General features: G+C 42.3%; 1 protein-coding gene across 3 annotated transcripts in view; it reads left to right on the top strand.

Annotated features, from left to right (window-relative positions):
* SAP30BP (SAP30 binding protein) overlaps positions 1-18,391 on the top strand; it is a 34,658-nt gene that overhangs the window by 9,420 nt on the left and 6,847 nt on the right. For all 3 annotated transcript variants that reach the window (XR_006931748.1, XM_415631.8, XM_004946141.5), the window contains 6 exons: positions 6,748-6,790; positions 13,222-13,310; positions 15,738-15,829; positions 16,284-16,344; positions 16,814-16,865; positions 17,238-17,296. Coding sequence is in view for 2 of the 3 variants with exons in the window: in XM_415631.8 (XP_415631.4) it covers positions 6,748-6,790; positions 13,222-13,310; positions 15,738-15,829; positions 16,284-16,344; positions 16,814-16,865; positions 17,238-17,296 (396 nt within the window). In the remaining variant the exon portion in view is untranslated. The remainder of the gene's footprint in view (positions 1-6,747; positions 6,791-13,221; positions 13,311-15,737; positions 15,830-16,283; positions 16,345-16,813; positions 16,866-17,237; positions 17,297-18,391) is intronic.

Here is an 18,391-nt window from a genome sequence, read left to right as displayed (position 1 = left end):
CCCTTTCTCCCAAGGAAGAGCCAGGCTTTTTCTTCTGTTTGTCTTTAAACTTGAAGAAAAGTCCTTTCTGGAGCTGCTTCCCATTGCATATTTCACCTGATAAAGGTCTGAGTTCTTCAAGTCCAGTTCTGTTGTGTTGCAATTATTTCTGTTTGCTGTACTGAAATAGCCTGTTCTGAGTTAGCACGTTAGTGCTTGTCAGAGTGAGAATCTGAACAGTCAGCACAGATGGAGGATTGCCTCAAATACCAACAAATATCACAAAATAGCTTCTTCCACCTTCCCTGTTCTCAGAACAGAAGGATGAAAATCTGCTTAATGTTCATGGGATCTATTCATGGAGGAGGACGCATCCCAGTGAGGATATTTTTATGCCTCACCTCTATTCCAAACCCTGATGAAGAATTTTCAGTACTATATATTTGGAAAGAAAACATGTGCAAGAATTTGAATTTTATCACTTCTCTTAAGCTGCAGCAAGGGAAAGGTGCAGGACTTCTTACAGCCCAGCTTTATTTTGCGTTGCAACAGTCTGTTTAAAAAATAAAATGAGAATAGTCTGACCCCTCAAGTTATACCACGTGGTGCCTATGTTTCACCTCTGAATTCTTGTTTTATTGTAGGAAGCAAAGCTGACTTGAAAGCAGAGTTAGTGGGCTCTGCCGATCAAGGAACCTCTCTGTGAACCATGGTGGCTCCTGGTGGAGACTAGCAGGAGCTGAGCTAGGACTGCATTCCAAGTGTAATAAAACACATGCACAGAGGGATGATCTGCAAGTGTTAACCTTGGAGAGCCCCTAACAGCAGTCCTGTCAGAAATGAGGAGGAGAGAATAGATACAGCAAACATGCAGGTGGCTTTGGAGCACTACAGTAAGGCAGACATTATTAATAGTCCCTCAGCTTTTCCAAGCAAGAGTCTTGGCACCCTGTTCCTTAACTGGAAATTATTTTTGCCATATCTTCGTCAAATATTGAGATAGCATATGCCAGGTGAATGGAATCAAGTTTCAAAGAAGTTATTCAAAGGCTTTTATGCAGTGAAAGCCTCCCTTCTAAAGCCTTTTCTTACTGAAATATTTTGCCAAATGCCAGATCTTAGGGTTTTTCAGAGTTTTTTCTAATAGAATTGGAATGAACTGGAGGTGTATTTCAGACTTAATTTATCTTAAAATTAAAAAGCAGCGTCAGCTGCACATGGTCTTTGTTTTGGTAAGGATTTGATAAGGATTTAATAAGGAATGTCTCAGGAGTTGACTCTTTCCTTCCTTTTTTCTTATTGCCTGTGACAGTAGTATCTTGAAATAAGTTTGTACGGTCTGTGTATGTGCTTCACTGGAGAGGAATATACCAGTTGATTCCCATGGGTGGCTTATTTCTAAGCTGCTGTGCTGCTCTTGATATCTAGACTATGGTCCCTGCAGTTTTTTCTTAGTTAAATTTCTTATCCTGTAGCGGGCAGTTTGCCCAGAGCTATATATCAGAGTTGGCAAACAGGATATGGCTGTAGGAAATGGGCTTGTTTCGGGCTTTCTCTTGGGATTCTCCTATCTCACAATACAAAAAAATCCCCAACAAGGTGGGGAGGGGGAAATAAAAGCACTGTACTGCAGTTCCCTTGTGTTCTCTCTGTCCAGACCGAAAAACTCTCTGCATTAATAGCTTCGCTTATCCACCAGCATGACAACACTGGGACTGGCTTACTAGTTCTGTGGGTGTCAGGCTAAATTGGTGTCAGATCTCTTTGTCTGCATGCAGCAGCATCTCTGGAAAAAGAATATGTTGTTGGGGGGTGACTGTGGAAGTTTTCTAACTACTTTTTTTAATGTTTACTCACTGGAAGAGAGTGGAAAAAGGAAGCTGCGGTGCTAAGTTGGCTGCAAGTCTGGGAAAGCAATTGAGTGGTGGCAAATCTGGCATTGATGTCTCCATTTTTTTTGACTCATAACTTAAAATGATCACTTTCTGGGTTTTTTTTGTCTTTCCTGCCTCCCTGCTCAGCCATTTCTTATGGTTTGAAGTACACCTGAGCTAACTACCTGCAGATGCAGCTGCCTCTATGAGAAACTGAAGGTTGGATTTGTACCCTTTGGCAACAGTTAGTGCCAATGGTTATGTCCAATGTGAGCTTTGTGCTGGATTTATGGATCTTGTTTCAGGAAGAATTTAGCAAGCATTGTTGTAAGTCAGTTCATTCTTTCCATTAAATAAAGCTGTTCTGGGCAAGGCTTTCCAAACTCGAATTCATCAGTCTCAGATTCATATTGTTTTTGTTTCCTTCCGTTGATCTCTGTTCTATGCTGTGTTTGGTTGTTTTTCTTCTCCATGAAACCTGAGTAGAGGCTTTTTTTTTATGTAACTGAATGGAAACACTCTATTATTGAAAAGACAGTCCATATCTCACCACAGTGAGATGTAGTCGTAAGCCAAAGCGTGTTGCTCTCCTCCTGTGCAAATGCACACCCACTTTCTGCTCGCTGTTCTTCCTTAACTGATTATAAATCTTGAAAACCTAACTGTCAGACTGGGTTCCTATCAGCTGGAATCTCCCAGGCAGCATTGTCTTGCCCAGGGCTTGAAGAAAGCGTTTGTCTGGAGTAGATGGAAATTGAAAACCTTTTTCTGAGTGCATCCAGGAGTAGTGCTACAATAACTGTTTCCTACCATCAGCGAGGTGGTACCTATGGTGTGCGGAATCACTCCTAAGTGCACAGAAGTTGTGAGTTACCTTGGTTGGCCAGTTAGATGTTAAACTTTTTATTACACTGCCCTTAGCAAAGGTTGTCATTTGTTAGTGTCTGGATCAGGGAAAGGAATCAGTCTCCTGCTTGTCATGCTGTCCTGAAGTTCTCTCCCAGGTTGGGAGATCCAACTTGGATCTGAGCTGCTGTGACATCCCTTGGCTCACTCCAGTCAGTCTGCTGGAGCAGGGCCATCTGCCTTCAGGCCCTTCATCAGTTGATCTTGTGAAATCCAGGTTGCAAAATGAAATCAGCTTGCAGAGAATGTGGAGAGAAAAATGCAATACTGCTTTTTTTGCTGTTGTTGTTTGATCTTAGTCTAGCCATTCTTAGGGGTCACCACGTAATACTAGGTAGGATAAAGAGGCTAGAGAAGAAGAACGAGCAGGGAACACCTCTTTCTTGCATGGGCTTTGTATTTCAATGATGTTAGAGATAGTTTTCAGTATGATTGATGCATCCAGGCTGACTTTGTGCATGTTGTGAGAGCCTGGCTGCTAAAGGCAACTCAGAGGTACTCCTGTACAGCCTTCAGAGGATGGGTTTGTGAAAACTGTGCAGTATTGGAAGGGGCTGCCAGTGATGTCTTAACCTTGTTATTTTTTCAGTGATCAGGACCCAAATGGAATAGAAGCCATTAAGTAACGTCTGGAGCTCTGGGATACTTGAGGGCTCTAATACCTTTCGTATGCTGACTCTGATGGAGAGATTTGATGTAATCTTGGAACCACTCAGCTATCTTCATATGAGATACTGGTATATAGGACTGGAAGTTGAAGTAGCAGTCTATAGAAAGATAACCTTGCCCTGAATGGATCTAGATAATTTCCCCAAGTCCAGTTATATTCTAAATGTTCCATTGTTTAAAAGCCGTGGCATTGCTTTAGAAGTCTCCTATCTGTGCATAGTATACATCTTCCTTCTCACACTAAAACATAGTAACTGTGCAGTATTAATGGTACCTCATTACCCCCATTTACTGATTTATTTTTTTCAGTCTCATTGAACCACAATATAGGATTTGATATGCAGAAAATGTTTTTTGTTTTTTTGTTTTTTAAATGCTGTCTCTTCTTCTGATCAATCCATTATATTCAGTGTTTGTCCCAGACTTAAATTAACCAAGGAGAGTGTAAGGAATCTTTCTGGGGTTGTTACTCAACCAAAGGTTTGACTGTTCTTAATTCCTGGATCTTCAGCAGATGCTGAGAGGTTTGACCAAGACTTCTCTTAAACCTCATGTCTGCCAAGCTGTATGTCTTTGGTCAGGTTGTTGGTACTTGCCTTGCTATGGTGTTGGACAGTAAACTGAGCAAATATGAACAGATGCTGTAGGATGAGTCGGTCAACCCTTTGTTTTTGGAAGGCATTTGGGAGGCTTGAAAGCAATCCAACTTAATGAAAAGCTGTGCTGATGTCTTCAGCTTGCTAATGATGGAGCAGTGGGTGAAACTCGTCAGTAAGCAAAATTCATATCCTCTGGGCAGTGAGGTGTGGCTATAATGTTAGCAAGCTTGTTCTCCTTTGTTTGATGTAGCTCTAGGGCTTCTGATGTCTTAGCTCTGACCTGAGGATGTATAGACTGGACTTGCTTAAGCGGCTGTGGTGGAATGAGGGTAGGCAATGCGGGCAGATAAATACACAGCAGCAGCTTAAGAGGGTTGGCTTTAGTTGGCCTGTTGTACACTGAGTGGGCTCATGCTGTAGCTCTAAGATTAAAAGATATAAGTTAAAGCAAAATGTACTAGCTGCTATTTAACACATCTGTCTTTAGAAAGAGATTTGTCTGACGTGTGGTACATACCTGGGGAGGTTTTGGCCATCAAATTATCCCTCAGAATACTATTGTGTTTCCTGTGTGCTTCTGTGCTGCTCCTGAGACTTGAAAATGGGCTTCTAAAAGCTTCAGAAATGCAGCAGCTGCCCGTGTAGCCCTGCTAACAGGCCATGTAAGAGGGCAGCCATGTCTAAAGCTCCTGCATTTGGCCGTGCCATTGGGCTGCTTAAGTAGATGTTGGGCACAGGCAGTCACATTAGGGATTTTTCTCCTCGATGCACAGGGATGGGTTGGGCAGGAGAGCAATGGGAGGGTTAATGGAACAATAAGCACAGTGCTGGGTGAAGGTCAGAGGTCTGGAGGTGTTCAGGAAGGCAGTCTGTTTCTTCCTGTTCCCTCTCAAGTCTGTTTGAAACAAGAAGTTGAGAAGTTGGTACAATGTAATTCAGTTAAGATTGGAACAGTGGCAGCCCTCCTTTCATCCCACCAAATATTTGTTCACTGTTTCAAACCAAGGTGAAAACCTAAATATGTAGGCAGCAAGTTCTCCCCCTCAAGGAGGCAGAGCAGCCTTCTGACCTAATGTTTGCTGCCTAATGGGTGATTATATTACTCCTGGATATAGAGCTACAGATATAAGGAAAGCTTACGAACCTTTCCAGCAACACTTCCATACCAATCTGAATTTGTCCTCATAATCTGATAGTTACTGTGGAACCATCTCCATTTCCCTGGTGGTAAAGTGAGGCTCACCCCTTTAACGCTGGGTCTATGGAGGGCGCAGCTGAATTTATATCCAGTGCTCCCACCAGAGAGCTCCTTCTCATGGCACGTCCTGCTTGAAATGCTGTGTTTCTCATTTATCTCTTTCCCCTGCTGTTCTGAAGAACCCTGGGTGGAGAAGAGGTGTTGATGTGTTACATCAAGAGCGTTGGCTTAGAGCGGCTGGAAGCTGTGCTGGGATCCTGGTGCCTCGCCAGCTGGCCAGCAAGGAGATGCGTGTTCCTTCGTGTCCTTTTCTTTATTCTAAAATAACTTCAGCCTTTTATTATTGTGATCCAAGCATACTCAGGGAGAAACAGTGCTTTTTTTCATGAATGACTATAAAAAAAAATGCCACAGAGCAGCAAGTGACACACAAAGAATTTGTTTTTCTGCTCTATGAGGGCTTTGGTTTCTCTGGAAATTGGTGAGTTTTCAGGATGAATTTGACCCAGCCTGTTCCCAGATGCTGACCTCGCTCCGTTCGCCTCACCTTGTCCGTCTCTCACCTGACTGCAAATGGGGTAAAGGAGGGGATGTAGAGCCTGGTTACCAAGCAGCGAGGAGACAGCATTTTGTCTGTGTCAGGTTGAATGAATAGCTTCTGTGTTCAGAGGCACTGAGGAATTTTGGACTCACAGTCCAGTGAGTCACAAAAAGTCTTGGGGAGGGAGGCAGGGGGGCAGGACAATGTTAGGATACAGCTGATACTGTTTCAGGAGCTTGGTGCTGAAACGGTATTGCTTGTGGCTCCCTTGGGGCTTAACATAAGTACCAAAATGCTTGAATGTTACTCTCAATGTGGTGAAAGCCTATTTAAAAATGTCTTGTCCTGCATGACGCTCCTGCTTAGCAGACTGTAGTACAAACATGTGCTGTGCTCCTGCAATTGAAGCTGCCTTAATTTATATTAGCGTAACTAAGGAAGGTCTGATAGGCTGTGTTGAAGGTCTCTAAACAGAGTATGCAAGTCAGTGGTTTGCCCTGGAGTTCCTGGATGAACAGATCGGCTGTATCACTCCTGGAAAGCAGTAACCAAGACAGACTTGCCAGCAGAGCATTCTTCCCAAATGTGAACGCTCTGAAACATTGACTCTTGGCCTGTGCCAAGGGCCAGGCACCAAAAAATGAAGAATTTATGGCCTGATCTGTTTTGAGGGAAGCCTTCAGTTGCTGTAGTTTTTGCAGAACTCAAAAGGAGCTGAGTGTTTGGGACTCAAAGGAACAAAATCCCAATTCTTCTGATTAAATTTAGACTCCAGCTTTGAAAGGAAATGGTGCATCCTGTTAGGCTTTGACTTTCCATGTTACAAACATTGCTCTATTATCTAATAAAATGGATTTCATTTTTAATTGATATTCTTTTGTCTCAGAAGTAAGATGTAAGTTTCTAAACAAATGGACAACATAGCTTGTTAGATTGGAAGTATATGTTAATGGAAATCTGTTTCTGTTCCCTTTTTCCCAGGAATTCTCAGAACTGGAGAAAAGAGATCCTCAGGAGCTAGTTGGTAAGTTTGTTCAGAAGTATTCAATTTTCTTCCAAGTTAGGCCTTCTAGGTTCTCCCTTTTGTAAGTATGGAGAAAAAGGAAAACCAACAGAAAAGCATCTTTACTCTGTCCTGGCGATGCTGTAGTTTGAGTTACTGCCTCTGGTGTTTTACATCAGTGGAATTTTCCCAATGCAGTCATCTTTTGGGAAAAGTACCACGCCTGAAAATATATTGCATGTTTCAGAGAGATGTAAAGAGTAGCATTGGTGTTTTTGTAGGTGAGCCCAAAACCAATAAAGCTGTAGCTTTTTCTAGATACCTTTGTGAGAGTTGGTATAAGCAGGAGTGAGGATGGATGTTTTGCTCTGTGACTTCAAAAAGTTCAGTGTAGTAATGTATAGGTGTTGTGATGTACTGTGTGCTTTGCAATGGTTGTTGGAAATTATATGTGACATCTCATTCATTGCACCATTATTAGATTTGGAAAAAAATCTTGGAAAAATCCAGTGCCATCAGCTTGAAATAGAGACCTCTAATTGATCTCTGTGGGGCTATAAAATGCTGTTGTATTTTGTGTTGAAGCTCATCACTCTATCTCACACTAACCCTTTCTTCCTGAGGTTACTTGTACAGTTGTATGGTAGCATATAGTAGTGCCATAAAAAATCATTATCCATCAAGCCAGCTTTTCCAGGCTAAGCTGTAGTATTTCAGCCACACTGTAGTAAATGTAAAATAAGATATTGGGCAGTAAATACTTAGATGCTAAGTTGTGGCCCTTAACATAGTCATCACTCTGAATTTTTTGCACTTAAACCCCTCTCAGTTGGCCTGCCCAGACTTTGCACCAACCCAATACCTATATTGAAATAATCATCTTTTAGAGGGCAAAACTCCTTTGACCGGTCTTATCACAGAATGCCATAGAAATCTTCTTCCAGACTGCTAATGTGCCCCAAAATTAACATTAAAAACACAAATGAGACAACTGTATGTGGGGTGGAAAGTAAAGAGGAATATCTGAAAACCATCTGCCCTTTATTCTCTGCTTTACACGTGAGTGAAGCTCTGTGTTTGTAGAGAAATGTAGTGTTAAGATCTTTCTTCATTCAAGTATAAGACTCAGATTACAGTTCCATCAGTCTACTTTGTCCCAATGAGTGCTCCATTCAGGAGATGAGACTGAATCTTGTGTATCTCATGATAACCAAGGCTTGCATGCAGGTTTGAGAGCTGCACAGAGAGCACTCATTACAATGTCAGATACTAACAGGGGACAGTATTGGTAAGTCACAGGCCTGGGTTAAGGTTGTAACACAACTTTCATATCCTCTTCCAGTTGTGGCATGCACAGGGCACATTTAGGCTAGCTTTGTGTAAGCTGGCATACTTGCTGTACTGGACTCTGTAGGTCCTTTGCATTAGGCCATATCTTATCTAGTTGAAAAGGAATTGTTGCACTAAGCCTTTTGCTTAGTGTAATATAAAAACCACTCCCTCCCAGGAAGCTTGAGCTTTTAGAATTAGAGCTCTTGAATGGAAAAAGGTGCAAGATTTTCCAATGCAAAGCAAAGAACTGCTTCAATCTGCCTATCTGAAATTCTAATATCAGTCTGTGGAAGCGTAAGTGTCTCTCAGAAGTTTTTCAAAATAGCTTTTTCCATTAAAAGCTTGTGGTTTGCCCTTCTCAGATAACCTGACGTTGTTGTTCAGCGTCACCATCATTAAAGTCTATGGTTATGCAGCTGCTTAGGTACAGCATTAATACTGGCTCCTGTCAAAAGTAATGTTCTGTTTTACGTCCACTGGATGCAGTGCTGAAGTCTGTGTGCTCTGAGTTCACCTGAGTGGTAAATTCAACTGATCCACCTTCCTTATTCTTTTTTTTTTCCCCTGTGAGCTTCCCAGCTGGACCTATTCCCTCATCTGCTTAGCACGTGGAACATGAGCACTAAATTTGGCACAAAAACCAGCTGGGATGAGCACTTAGGAAACTGCATGGTTGTCTTGTTTCATGCAGAACTAATGATTGTGTAGCCATAGCCTGAAAGACAGTGAGGGGAGGTTTGCAGCAGTAACTCCCCTGTGGTTGAGAAGGGAGCATATATGAAATGGTTTTTGATACATTTTTGCCCCAATGTTTTTTTTTTTCTTCTGTAGCACTCTGAAGAGTACATAATGCTAACAGCATGTCTGCATTTGCTGTTGTCTGCATTTGCTGTTTTCTGCAGCCTTGCAAAACAGTACTTCTATACTGTTTGTTTTCCTTCTTGAATTTCTTTGCAGCATAGTTGTTTACCTTTTGGACTATAAGAAATGTTCTCCCAACTCTTAGGATATCTCAGCACAAAGTCAGTGTTCAGAGCAACAGAAAATATGGCTGAGTTGCAGGTCTTTTTCTGCATTTCTCAGCCCACAGAGCAGAAAGGGAACTAGTGTCCTCCCATGGATGGGTGATTCAGTGGTATGTTGTTGCCTCCACTTCTTCCCTGTGATTTGGCTGTTCTGGTGCCAGGAAATTAGAAACCCACACACCCTGGTTTATGCCAAGCAGACTTCGTTAGAGTGCCAAAGAATGCAGTTTTAGAGACCAGGCACCAGTAGTTTGTGTTTTCTCGAGGGGAAAGCTGTGCCCCTCTGATTGCCCCCTCCAGGTCTTTGCTTGTTATTATGTTTTTTTTCTTTGCATAGCGTGACCATTATAGACGACAGTCTGGCACTTGATACTGCCTGTAATCCCTTGTATGCTGCTTCTTAGGCAACCACAAGTGAACCTTGAAAAGGGGACAAGAGATTTCAGTCCTACCTGGGGAGCAGTGCTGTTCAGAAAGCCGAAGCAAGATGCTTTACTGGACCTCAAGTGATCGACATCTCAGGGTCCCCAGCTCCAGCCAGCTCCTCCTATGCTCTCTATTCATTTGGTTTTCTCTGCTCTTTATGACTTCATGCTCATTTGTAAGAATCAGAGTTTGTTTGCTCTCTTGCCTGTCTCCGGCATAGCCTTTGGGCTGTGAGCAGTCATTCTGGAATTAACTGAGCACACAGTATGGCACTTTCTGCCCTGCTATGCAACATCTCTTTGTACTCTTGTATATAGTGGCCAAATAACCCACCTATCTGAAGCTGACAATTGAATGGAAGCACTATATCCATCTGCCTCCTCAGGATCTGGCAAGCAGATATCCTCAGTTGTCTACAGAGATGCTGAATCTTTGCTAGGTATGCACTGATAGTTGGCTGTGCTATGGCCCTGTAGCCCAGGTACAGCTGTACATCTCACATCGCTGTCTGCACTCACAACACAAAAAGCTAGAAGCACCTATTGCTTCTGCTGAGGATTTCCTCTTTTATCTTGTAGATCAGCTCATGGAAGGATGCACGAACTGAGCATGAGTAGTAGCCACATCCTTCTTCACAAGTAGGATTCTTTGAGTTTCTGGCATGGCACTACCTTGGCTCCTTATGGCCTTGAACCCCCAGCTGGATTATGGGACCTGTGTTTTACAACCCTAGTTCTTGAAAATGCTCTTTCCCTGTGCTATAAATCTGATTAGGGAAGAATATTTACTTATCGTGAGCCAGAACTTGGGTGTGCCTGGAGAGATTAATCATGCCAACGGCCAACTTCCTGAGGTTCCCACGTGGAGATCCTCTAGGCAGTGAGCCAGCAATTGCACCAATTGGAATCTGCAGCCAGTGTCACTGCCACTGAGTCATGTAAAAGTAAAGCTTAGATCTGGGCTGAAATAACAGGATATACAAAGCAGTTGGATGTATCCTGTGAGGACACACCTTGGCGTTAGCTGTCCATTTACACTGCATAGCCAGTGGAAAGCAGTGCTTGGGACTTGGAAAACACAAAATCTCTTGCACAGGAGCCTGTGGATATACGTACAAGTTCCAGGATCCTTTTGAATGACAATCCACACTGCCCCTTCCTCTACAGAGGTGGCTTGGTAGGAAGTGGCTGTGGAGTTGGCCTTGCTTGATACCTGTTTGGAGAAGAAGTTGGAAGACTGCTCAAGGGCATGAATTATTTGCAATTTTTTACTGTATATAAGCCTGAAGGGGTAAAACTCATCTTTTGCTTCCTAATGATGTGGCTTCTCAAACTGGCTATGATGTGATGAAATAACTGAGTAATGCTGAATGTTCCTGTGCTCATGTCTGTGCTGGATTTGCCAGGTGGAACATGGTGCACGTACAGTGGGAAAGCTGTAGCCAAAGGTGTCTTTCTTCCACTTCATTATAAACTACTGAGATGCTTTCCCCCATCAATATAATGCTGATAAATGGTTGTTTTAACCTGGCTCAAACAAAAGGGCAAATGAACACTAAAACCTGGAAAGTTGTGGGCAAAAATGTGTTGTGTCAGTGGGAGCTCTTGTTCACCCTCCAGTGTCATTGCTGTTTCATGGGAGCTTTGAATTGATTGCTGAATGTACTTACTGCCTTGTGGAGTTCTGGGCCAAGGTTGGTATTGTAGTTCCCAAGTTTGAGCCCACAGTGCCCCTACCCATAAATGTGTTCCTTCCCTGTGGCTTTTCTTGTCATCTGTGAAGATAAGGAGCTACTGGGATGTCCAGTCCAGAGCTAGGCTTGCTTTTTACGTTATTTCTTTGCCTTGTGAAGTCTGGTTTGTGGCCTTTTTATTTTTATTTTTGTAATGTTCCTGCTGATGCTGTGAATTTCTTAAGCCATTAATCAGCTTTCTCCTTTTCCGGAAAGCCTGGTGTGCTTTCTATTATGAACACCTCTGTCTATTTGCTACTGTCTCTCAGGGTTCCTGGAACTCTAATTAAATTAGAAGCTATGCCATCCAACCAGCAACTGTAACTTACAACAAACGTCTGCCTTGTTGTCACGGAGTTTCCCTGCCTTTCTGTAGGGACTCTGGCAAGCTTCCTTCCTCCATAGAGGCCCCCTCTTAGTAAATGCCAAAGGACACTTTTTGTTCATTGCAAGCAACCGCTGAGGAATTTAACCCTCAACAACATCTTGGTCAAAGAGAATAAATGGTCGCCTGCTGGCTTTGCATCCCCAAAGGATATCATCCTTGGTGTCCTTTATAGTCTCTCACATTTTTGTAAAAGAACCAGAAACTGGAGTAGCACTGAACGGGTGTAATGCTGATTATCTGCAACCTCAGCTATCTGATGGTCTGTGCTGGAAGGCAGAAGTGTGTGCTGTGTTCAAATGCCAGTGTTTGCCCTTTGGGAACGGCTGGGCATTAAGTCAAAGGAGCTGGACTCGAGTATGCTAGATTTTCAGTTCAAGGAGCTTTTATTCCAACATATACAACTGGAGAGCCACAGATGTGAAAGACTTGCTCAATACAACTGCTGTGCTGGTGTCAGGTCTTTCTTTCCACTACAGACTGTGATTCCCTGTACTAATTATGGTTGAAAACAATCCCAACGGCTTAAATGTGGCACAGTGCTCTGCTCTAAGACTTCAGCTAGAAAGCTGCCTGGGTTTCCTGTAACTGAGTGGGAGGGCAGCCAGTAATAGATGGAATGTGACTGTTTCTTTTGCTGATATTTTTGTACACTAATCATTATGGAGCAATCAGGTACTGTAATGGTATATCCCAACACAAACAGCTGTAGGAAGCTGGCACTCTGTGCTGGTCTGTTCTTGGTCCTGCAGGACTTGTTGTTCTTTCTAGTAATAGCCTGACTCTGTAAGCAAGGATCAAAGTGCCCCTTAAGGAAATATTAACTTAAGGATGAAATGCAGTTTCTTGTGGTTAACTCCCTACAGCTTTGGTGAGGGTTGTTTGCTTCTTGAACCATTTTGGTTCATGTAGGTAGGTCTTGAAGGGAAGAGGATCCGAACAGGTAATGTCCCAAAAAATGGCAATGAGCCAGGCTGCTTTAGGTTTGCTCTGTGGTACTCAACACACTTAGGATGCTCACAAAGAATCAGACTACCACAAGATTATCTGGGCTGTTTAGAGCAGGACTTTGAAGTGTAAATAGAAAACCTGGGTTAGTGAAGAGCTTGATGTGTTGTCCACAATGCAGGGTGATAGATGAATGTTCCATAAATATACTCGTATTCCTCAGCAGATCCTTTGCCTTTGAGGATCTTACCAACAATCCCAGCTGGAGTGGGAAGTATTCTTGCTTTTTCCAGATCTGCTCTGAGATTAAAAAAGACACCTTAGAATAAAACTTCAATCCTGAGTGTGACAAAGCCACAGTATAAGGTAGACACTGATCAAGCAAGCATCCTGTTATTCTGCCAGTGATTTAGCCTTAGGTTAGTTGTTTCCTGCTCAGTACTTTGAAAATGCCACAAGTACCAGTTAATGTAATTCCAGTTGCCTTCACTCATTCTATTTCACTGGTCATCATACTAGCAAGGGCATAGAACGTTTCAGTGTCCTGCATGGCTTTAAGTCCCTTCCATAGTACCAGAACTCATGCCTGGTTTGCTCTCTACAGCTTCTTTTTCAGAAAGAGTGCGGAACATGTCTCCAGATGAGATCAGAATCCCTCCTGAGCCTCCTGGCAGATGTTCTAACCACTTGCAGGTTGGTATAGAAAGTGGAAAGTTGGAAAATGTTTCAGCAGGGAGGGGGGGATGTTTGGAAACTCTGCTCAGTCTTTTTCTACAAGTCAAAAATCCAGCATTATCGCTGAGTTCCTAACACAGTGAGTTTATGCACTATGTTTTGTTGTTGTTGTTGTTTTTAATTTTACAGGAATTCTAGCTTAGGAATCTCACATTAGCTTAAAGTTGTTTTCCACAGTCTGCATAGGTCATACTTTAAGATGGCTCTTGATCTCACCAGCAATACAGAAGTAAAGTTTACTGTGAAGGCTGCTGTCCTCTGACTTCAGCAAATTCAGCTCTTAAGGGGAGAACAAATCACTGTTATTCTGCATGGATCTGAGAATCCCCTTACTGGAATAGTTGAGGCAGCATTGGCTAGATTCTTTCTCCACCTACATGTCGCTGGATGATAAGCATTCAGAGGGCATGCTGGTAACCTAGAGGCAGTGAAAGAAAACAGTTGCGTGTTTTCACTGGTTTACATCCAAGTAATCTCAATAACCAACTTAATTGGTGCAAAACTCTGTCATGGTTTCCTTCCATGAGAGTCTGAACTCTTGTGGTGTAAGACTATTCGTCAGTTGGGTGTTAATTAACAAAAAATGTTGTTAGGGACTTGATTCATACCAGTCTAAGACTTACAGTGTTACTAACTGATCCTCTGGCTCTGAGTTTGGGGCAGAAATGGTAATGCCCGTTTGGAGTATTCCCTGTATCCAACTTGCAGCATGCACAAAGGAGTTGGTCTGAGTGTTTGCTGATGGCAGTCCTTGGTTTGTGGTCTGAGCAAAATTACGTAGTCTCCTCTATATAACAAAATCCTGTCCTAGGAGAAGGGCAAAAGCACTTTCTGCCCTGTTTTCCTATTCCCAACAGAGGGCAAATGAAAACACTGACTGCTGTTTTCTGACACTCATTTGAGATTTAACTGCAGTTATTTGCCCAGTAAGAATATGAGTAAAGAATCACTTCTGGAATGCTCTATAAAGTAAGTTGCTAACGTGGAATGGTGATTCAGAGTGACTCACCAATCCAGATCACTCTTTCTTCTCCACTCAGTATACCTGGGCACACCCATTTGTCCTTGCATGCTGTAGGAGGATTCTATTCTTCTGACATCAATGAGTTAGTGTGTTAGATCTGAGGAATGAACAGAGCTTGAGAGCACAGACACACTAAAGCAGATTTTCTTCCCCTTTGACAGCAGTTTACAGTGTAAAATCAAAGGAGAGAACTTGTCCTCTGTTGGAGGGTCAAACCACATCTTAGAGCACTTTAAGTAAGGGGATGGGATTGCTCTTCAGATTCAGAATGTTACTGTTAATGTGTTTCTTCTTCTGTTAGCTTTTCTCCTAATAAACTATACCTTGAACTTGGTCAAAGGGAATATTCCTTGTTATGAAAGTGACCTACTGGTTTCTTATTTGTGGACATTATGAATGTGAACTGTGTTGCTGCACCCAAGGGAAGGGCACAAAAGGGGACAGCTATTCAGTCATTTCAACTCTGCAAATTAGCTTCCTTTTTGCAAATAATCCTGCAGACTTACCACATGTGCACTGCATGTGAAGACTGTAACTTTTTCATGCTGATTTTGTAAAGACCTGGTGAAAATTTATCTTGTGAAGCTCTTTTTTTAATGTTGGTTGAAATACCAGTTTTATAACAGTTCTCTTTTATTCAGCGGTTAGTAAACGCTTAGACAACAGGCAGTTTTGTATTTTGAGTTGACTCCCTGTACAGAGGAAGACATTAAGCAGCTTATCTAGAAGCAGCAAAGGAAAACTGACTCACCTCTCCCATCTTGAAAGACTGAAGTCCTGGCTTATGACTTTAGTGAGATATTCTCAGGAGGGATTTAAAGTGCATTCCTAAGAGTGCTTGGCTGTCAGCATTCCCCACCAGCAGTACCTGCTGGTCATGTTGTGTCTGTAGGCAGAGCAGAACTTGGCTCTGCTCATCTGTTTCTCAGTCATAAGCAAGAGCCTTGACTTCTGCACAGCAGGTGCCCATCGGAGTCTGAAGAGGAGTGGAATGGCCTCTCTATGTTGTGGGAGAGCCTTTATGGAATTCACCTATCCCTTCTGGAACTAGTTTCTGCTATCTACTGAAGGGAAGGAGCATGCACTAATGCCTTGAATACAAACCTTTAATCAATGAAGCCTTCAGAAAGTGTAAAGGCGAATTGCCTTACCCACACGAGCACGGAGAAGATGCTGTCAGACCTTAACGCAGGAAGTTTCTGTACTAATCAAACTGCCTGGCCTTAGGGTAGAGGTGGAATCCTTTCTGCGTGCTAGGAGGTCACTGGTTCAGTTGTCTTGTTTCCACACGTATGCTTGGATAGTCAGCTGGAACACTCACCCTTTCTGTATTGGCTCACCCTGTAATCTTGTTCCCTTAGGATAAGATTCAAAAGCTGTATGAGAGGAAAATAAAAGAGGGCATGGATATGAACTACATCATTCAAAGGAAAAAGGAATTCCGCAACCCCAGGTGAGCCATCATCTTTTCCAAAGCACTGCATAGCAAAATCAAGGAATTCTCCTCCTTGTTGGAGCTGTAGCAGGAACAGAATCCTGAGCAAGAAGTGTTATTGCTTACAAAATTGAGAGATGTAATTTGACTGCAACTGGAAGAGTAAAACTCTTCTTTGGTGCAGTAACTAGATTAGCATTTCAGATAGGTTTTCGAGTATTGTACATGCTCTGGATGAAATACTGTGGAAAGTGTCTGCTGTGGGAGCTGGGAGATTGACTTGAGGGAAGTGGGAAATAATGTGCTTAACAGCATGCTGCATCCACTGCAGCAAGCATAACTGCACAGACTCTAGTTTTACTCTTAACATCAAGAAGTGACAATTTCTTTTAGTAAAAAGCTGAAACGTTTCCGTTTAGAGGAGGACGAATGAGCTAGAAGTAAACTGTCCTTGTTTGTTTGTTTGTTGCAGCATCTATGAAAAGCTGATCCAGTTCTGTTCAATTGATGAACTTGGTACAAATTACCCAAAGGTGAGGTGCAGTAATTTTACCTGTCAAGGTAGTGGGTGAAAGCTGATGTAGGGCTGTGAGCTCTTACTCTTGGCTTTCCTTAGCCTGCTTGTTTAGAGGTCCTGCAAAGGAACTTTTGTCTGATCCTCTGTATTGAAGTGAACATTTTCACGTGGTACTGAGCCTCAGTGCCTCCAACTTTGCTATAATGACTCTGAATAAAAACTGCTGAAGTGTGTACTGCTGCAGGGAATGGAAGCTGAACAGCAGAAGAATGCATATCTTACCCCCAACATCCTTTTGATTTCAAAGCTGTTTATTCGTCCTCAACAGAACGTGGTCCTATAAAAGCTCTGATATAATCCTTTTGTCACTGCAATACGAGAAATCATCAGTAATATTGTCAGTGAAAAGCAAAACATACATTTCTGAGCTGGGTTTTTATATATGTGGAAGTAGCCCTAATGTGACTTTATTTTTTCATCTTTAGGACATGTTTGATCCTCATGGCTGGTCAGAGGACTCATATTATGAGGCACTAGGTAATTCCAGGAAATCTCTCTTTCCTGTCCTAACTTAGCTCTTTGTGTTTTGTAGTTAACGAACTGCATTGCAGCCTTCACCTTCATAAATGAGAAGCATCACATGCTGCTTTTTAACTCTGTCATTCTGGCTGGATGTGCATGAATGTTGCTGCTGCTTCATCAGTCTGGGAAGCACTTAATTTAGTTCTGCAGTGTTTTCATCTGAAATCATTAATTTTTGAGCAGTAATGCTTTTTAAAGAAAGCAATAGGTAGTTCTATGGTAGTTTGTATAGTTTGAAATTTTTGATTGCTTATGAAGGGGAGTGTGTGAGACAGTGGTAGCTCTTTACTGTTTCTAGTGCTTCTTGTAACTTCTGTTCTTTCTCAGCAAAAGCCCAGAAGATTGAAATGGACAAACTGGAGAAGGCCAAGAAGGAACGCACAAAGGTAGCTATTCAAAGCCAAGGGCTGAGATGCAGGGATTTTGTTTGTTTCCCTGCTGAGTTTCATTTTGTTCCTTTGCTGTTTTTTTTGTGAACTACACTCCATGCTTCATTTTGCCTGGTTCTGTCTCTTCTTGCACAACGTTTTTCCAAGCTGTGCAGATGAAGTTGTTTGCCCTTCCTTATAGCTCCGTTTCTCTAGGCTGCTTATTCCACTGGCCTTTTTCCTGTTTTGTCAGTATTTTTAAGCCAGAGCTCATAACATGGTATACCATAAGCCAGTTACAAACAAGATGTCCCGTAAAGAACAGCCTTTTTCTTAATCTGTGACACTTTGCCTAGTACCATACATAGTCTGGTACAGTTTAATTTCTTCATCATATCTCATTGTGAGAGAATATGGGCTTTCTATTCTCTTTTGGTATTGCTGTCTTACTTCTAATATCCAGAAACGTCGGGCATATTTTGACTTTAAATGGGTATGTCTGGGCTTGTCACCCTGTCCTGCAGTGGCGTTGTGTTTTAGCTAGCAGCTGGCATTGGAAAACTGATATCTAGCTGAAACTTAGAGACTGCTTTCTAATATTGCAGAAGGCTCCTTTAATACTCAGTACCTGGAGGTGTTCTTTTCTTGCTGTGCATGCTGTATCTTGCTGTATGGTTTTGTTTTTGGCACAGTAACCCAGGTATCTGATTATGTCCTCGCCCATATCTGCAGTTTTGAAAATATGGGATTGCGTGCTGTTGTAACTCTTGTTGCTAGGTTTCCTGCTATGATGCAGTTGCAGTAAATTATGCAGGTAGGGACTTGTCCTGCAAGTTTTTTAAAGGAAAAAGCACAGTTTCCTGATGATATAAATGCACATTTTAATACCAGGATCTGTCCTTTCTGTGTTGTTCCTATGCTTTTAACAGTTGACAGACAGATTATCATACCAGACTTAAGAGCTGAGACACAGGGAACCTTGATGATTATGGCTTCAGGATTCTTTGAGCTAAGGTCCACATCTTTCTTCCTGTGTGCCAGCCAGCTCTGAGACCAATTCTCCTGATGCTAAAGGTGTAGCTTAATTTCTGTAGGGTTTTTTCTTTTCTTTTT

Source organism: Gallus gallus, chromosome 18 (genome assembly GCF_016699485.2).
Source record: "Gallus gallus isolate bGalGal1 chromosome 18, bGalGal1.mat.broiler.GRCg7b, whole genome shotgun sequence".
Classification (NCBI taxonomy): domain Eukaryota; kingdom Metazoa; phylum Chordata; class Aves; order Galliformes; family Phasianidae; genus Gallus; species Gallus gallus.
Note: the sequence above shows the minus strand (reverse complement) of the source record. Positions and strands in the feature narration are given on the sequence as shown.